Below are 4,904 nucleotides of genomic sequence, written 5' to 3'. Positions count from 1 at the left end.
TTTTGAAAAGCATCATCATTGTGACTTTTGTAAATCATTATGCAATAAAACAGAGTATTTTGCGAGAAATGGTTATTTCTTACATAAAAATCCATTCTATCTGCAATGTGTCTATTGCAAATATATTATGGAAAATCCATTTGAAAAAGTAATACATTTACCGTTTTGTTTATATGAAGAGTGTGAGAAAGAAGAGCGGGGCTTGGATGTTCCGGATATACCGTATCGTAAAGATAAATCGCATGCATGCAGTATATTGTAGAAGGTTTTTTATCCTCTGAGGACAAAAGTCCTCTCCTCGAAGGACAAAAACTGTCCTCGGAGGACTATTTTCCTCCTCAGAGGATAAAATCAAAGTAAAAATGTACTTACATGTAGTGGTTGATGCTGCGTGAATCTCCTCGAGTGTAGATAGCGGGCTACAGGTGTAGATAGCGGGTTACAGGTGTAGATAGCGGTCTATGCTAGAGGTGTAGATAGCGGCCTATGATTGATTCCTCTCAGCTGTCTTGTCTCGGCGAGAGCTCATCTGGTTATGAGGTTCGGAACTCGAGTTTAGAGGTGAGAAAATGCTGTGAAAACAATGAAATATTTAATAACTGAATCGAGAAATGCTATTCCTCTATGTCGTGAAATATTTAATAACTGAATTGAGAATGCTATTCCTCTATCTTGAAATGTTGTGAAATATTTAATAACTGAATCGAGAATGCTATTCCTCTATGACCTGAAATATTTATTAGAAATAGAGTGCTATAAAGTACAATAAATTATCGCTAGAGTGTGCTTTTCATAATAATAATAATAAGCTAGAGGAAGGTAATCTGTTAGTAGTGATCTTGTCTTTGCTGATACAACATCAAGCTACTGTACTGAGATGGATAATGTGTTTGGTGCGGCATCAGTGGAGTCTGAGTTAAAGTCTTCAGATTTGTGCGTTCAATTCATTATAGATAGACATTTTAATCAATTGAGTGAATACCATTCTGTTCCTTTAGAAAAAATGAGATATCAATATAAATTAAGTGAACTCTAGGACACGCACCTAGATATATTGCAGCGATTAGCAGAAAAAGGATGGACAAATCTACAATATTTAACTTTTGTGAGAGATTATGAAAAATTAGGTTCTTGCTTCAGTGATGGATACGATCATATTCTTGTTTGTGATTTATATGGTACATCATATGATAAATTCTGGGGGAATGGCGACCGCCCAGATTCATATCAATGTGAGTGTTCAATCCTTAAACAGTCTATCAATAGAATTAAGAAGGTTATAATAGAAAACAATGCTCATTTAACAGAAGAACAATTAAATCAACTTATCTGGAATTTTTTACGAGATTCTGCAGATGAGACAGGCTTAGAACAGGATTGACAAAGAAAGATCGAAACATATAAGTGTATGTGTGCAATATTGTGAATAAATGAAATGCATCAACTTTGCTACTGTAATACATTAGGTTGGTTAAATATTAAAATGCGTTATCTCATTGATGATAGAAAACACTGACAAGATAAGATTCATGTTTGAAAAATGAGGTCCTCTTACTTCCATGTTGAAGGATCTAACATTGATTTGAATTATAAAATTAGAATCAAGCTAGATGTCTTATTCCCGTAGACATGGGGGATTTCAGCTTCTAGCAGGTGAAGTGTCATGCTGAGTTCTAGACGAGATTTTTTTTTCATCTCCTAACACATGGATGCTATTTGAAAAGTGATCGTGTGTGGGATACTTACAATCTGATAACGATCTGGGAGCATGTGTTGTTGGGGAGAAATTCGAATTTTTTTCGCCTTGTACCACGCTCTCGCTCGCACGTGCCTGGAACAGAGAGAGAAACGTATGCTATATAAACAGAAGTGATGAGAGGAAAATTATCATTCACATCAGAGACTGATTCGAGTATACTTCACACATCGTACGAGATGAGTTCTCCATCGTTCATCTTACCAGATAGCCCACCCCCGCAGCGTGTGCTCAACTATTGGCAGCGCAAAGCTGCCGAGTCGTGTGCCGCCTCTTCTGCTGCTGCTGCCGCTACCGCCTCCGCTGCCTCCCCCGCCTCCTCCTCTGCCTCACCCCTGAAGTGACGGGGAATCTTCGTACAACGAGAGAGGGGTGAGGAGATCATCATCGGGGACAGTCCTCTCCCTCAATCAACACCGACTACCTGGGCACCGCGGCGTGCGGTGCTGACAACCCTATCAAACAGCATCAGGCAGAAGCAGGCGAAGAGGAAATTAACGTTCGAGGAGCCAGATGTTAGCGGGGAAAAGGAGGAGGAGGTGCTCACTCAATCAAAGGTTAGTTTCAACAAATATTATTATTATTGTATTAACATGTAATGTGCACAAAATCTTTATAAAATGTGAATTTTTAAAACTAATTTCTAATGGATAAAATCTCTTGCGTGCATTACAAGTCATTACTGATTCTTATACTGTGAGCGAAGACTGAGCTTGACTTCTAATTGTGCTATCAAAACAATCCGAACACAGATAAATTCTCATGATGGTTGCATTGAAATTTGGATAAAAATTCAAAACATGTTTTAGTAATTTCGATAATAAATTCGAATATATTGCATGAAACAATTCAATTATCTACCAATTTGAATTGAGTTCAAGTAATCGGAGAATTTCCGAGTTATTACTTATATATATTACTTACTATATCAAATTACTGATTCGAATAATGCATAAACTGTTTATAATATTTCGTGTGAAACAAAATTATTGTTGATAAAAATGAACATGTAATGAACTGAAATATTGATTCGAATAATACATTGTTATTTGAATTATGAAAAATGCGTTCACATGCATAAACTGTTTATAATATTTCGTGTGAAGCAAAATTATTGTTGATAAAAATGAACATGTAATGAACTGAAATATTGATTCGAATAATACATTGTTATTTGAATAATGAAAAATGCGTTCACATGCATAAACTGTTTATAATATTTCGTGTGAAACAAAATTATTGTTGATAAAAATGAGCATGTAATGAACTGAAATATTGATTCGAATAATACATTGTTATTTGAATTATGAAAAATGCGTTCACATGCATAAACTGTTTATAATATTTCGTGTGAAACAAAATTATTGTTGATAAAAATGAACATGTAATGAACTGAAATATTTTTTGAGTCAATTATCTAGCAATTTGAATTGAGTTCAAGTAATCGGAGAATTTCTGAGTTATTACTTACTTTCAGTTTTGAATAGTGAATCTGTTGAGCAAGTTCTCCCTCTCTCGTATGATTTTATAACCTGAAACAAATAAGAGTCTAATGAAATATTTTTTCAACAGAAACGTGTGCCGGAAGAGAACTCATCCATGCTACCGCTGATGGAGGAGGTGCGACGAAGGGAGGAGGAGGAAGCGGAGAACAAGATGTACGTGGAGACGGAGGACTTGCTCGCCATTATAAATAGTCGGGTGGAGAAACCGTGGACGCCTCTCCGGCAGTTGGTGGAGGACACGGCGTACCCCATCGTGGGGGTACGGGAGATCACAAACCAACATGGTCGCCATGTAATTTTAAAAGTGCATTTAACATCTGTACGGCTGACGGACATATACATGCCGGAGAGGTATAGCCGCAGTTTGACGTCCAAAGTTATTGAACATTTTAACAAAAATTGTAAATCCCTATGTCTGTTTGTGAAGCATGTTAATGCTTTTTTGACAGACATAAAAATTGTTAAGTGCAAAATTAGCAAATTTGGCATTTAACTATATTTATGTCGGTGAGCATTAACATGTTTTGCATTAAATATGTATAAATTTGTTATGTAATAGTAGTGTTCAATAAAATGTGTGCATATTTGATAAAAAATTGTTTTCAATTCTTACCTGTTGTTGCCGTTGTTGATAAGTTCGTAATGAATAGTAGAAACACACAGAAGAAGAAATGATGCTTCACCTGTTCTGTTGTGAATGATATTCAAATAAGGTGACTGTGTCTTTTATAGTTTGTTGCGAGCATGCTCACTAGTCTTTTCCGCTACACACACACACACACACACACACACGCACACACACACACACAGCTGTGCAGGCAAGCGCTGGCGGCTTCTCGCTCCCTCCTACATTAGCACGTGTTCGCACGTGCTCCTACAGATGTGGGTGGGCCAGCATCATTTCTCCCCTTTTCAAATCGCATTCACCTTTCAGATTTGAAATTATATTCTTATCATTCAAGCAATGTATCATAGCAATCATGGTATGAATTCATTTCCAACTCGATTGAAAATTGAACCAATTCAAGTTGGTGTATTGATTAATTAACCTCAGTTAATGTTCAACCATTGAGTTGAAAGGTAATGAAAAATGGTATGTAGGAGAAAAAAGCAGAGTTCGAGGAAACAGGGTAGAGGAATCTTGAGTTCAGCAGCAAGAGTTTTTAAAAGTGTGTCAGGTTTGGCAGGTAATGTGACATCAACTATTTTAAATAAGGTAATTGATAACCTGGGGGAAGAATATCATATTCCGGGATATGAGTGGTGTGGCCCAAGGACCAAGGTTAATGAAAGGTTAAACAGAGGTGATCAAGGTATAAATTCATTAGATAGAGCTTGCAAGATACATGATATAGCCTATACTCAAAATAGCGATAATAAAACTCGTGCGGTAGCCGACAGAGCTCTAGCAAACGCTGCATGGGACATTTTCAAAAATCCTCAAACACCCCTTGCCGAGAAAGCACTTAGCTATCTTGTTACAAACGTTATGAAAGCTAAAGCGGCGTTTGGTGGGTCTTTGAGAAAGAAGAAGAAGAAGAAGAATGAGAGGAGAAGTTATAGTAACGATATTAGACGCAAAGCTATAGCTCAGTTGAAAAAGCATATTGCAGGAAAAGGATATTTTTTGAAGCCTTTTCCTA

At 36.8% G+C, this 4,904-nt stretch overlaps 1 protein-coding gene across 1 annotated transcript; it reads left to right on the top strand.

The window, feature by feature from the left end:
- Positions 1–1,935: 1,935 nt before the first annotated feature.
- Positions 1,936–3,814, top strand: LOC120355125. Its single transcript, XM_039443446.1, has 3 exons — positions 1,936–2,096; positions 2,223–2,313; positions 3,329–3,814. Exons 1-3 carry the CDS (start codon positions 1,936–1,938, stop codon positions 3,752–3,754), a joined length of 678 nt encoding a protein of 225 aa, XP_039299380.1. The 3' UTR covers positions 3,755–3,814.
- Positions 3,815–4,904: the final 1,090 nt, after the last annotated feature.

The sequence above is a fragment of the Nilaparvata lugens genome, chromosome Y, assembly GCF_014356525.2.
Source record: "Nilaparvata lugens isolate BPH chromosome Y, ASM1435652v1, whole genome shotgun sequence".
Lineage (NCBI taxonomy): Eukaryota > Metazoa > Arthropoda > Insecta > Hemiptera > Delphacidae > Nilaparvata > Nilaparvata lugens.
The sequence above is the reverse complement of the archived record's forward strand: the minus strand, read 5'-3'. Positions and strand labels throughout refer to the sequence as shown.

Bases quoted from the DNA above. Each gene is read 5' to 3' on its own strand.
- LOC120355125 (XM_039443446.1), top strand. From the start codon at position 1,936: ATGAGTTCTCCATCGTTCATCTTACCAGATAGCCCACCCCCGCAGCGT. The intron at 2,097-2,222 runs GTGACGGGGAAT...CCTATCAAACAG, and splicing joins TCCTCTGCCTCACCCCTGAA to CATCAGGCAGAAGCAGGCGA. The intron at 2,314-3,328 runs GTTAGTTTCAAC...TTTTTTCAACAG, and splicing joins AGGTGCTCACTCAATCAAAG to AAACGTGTGCCGGAAGAGAA.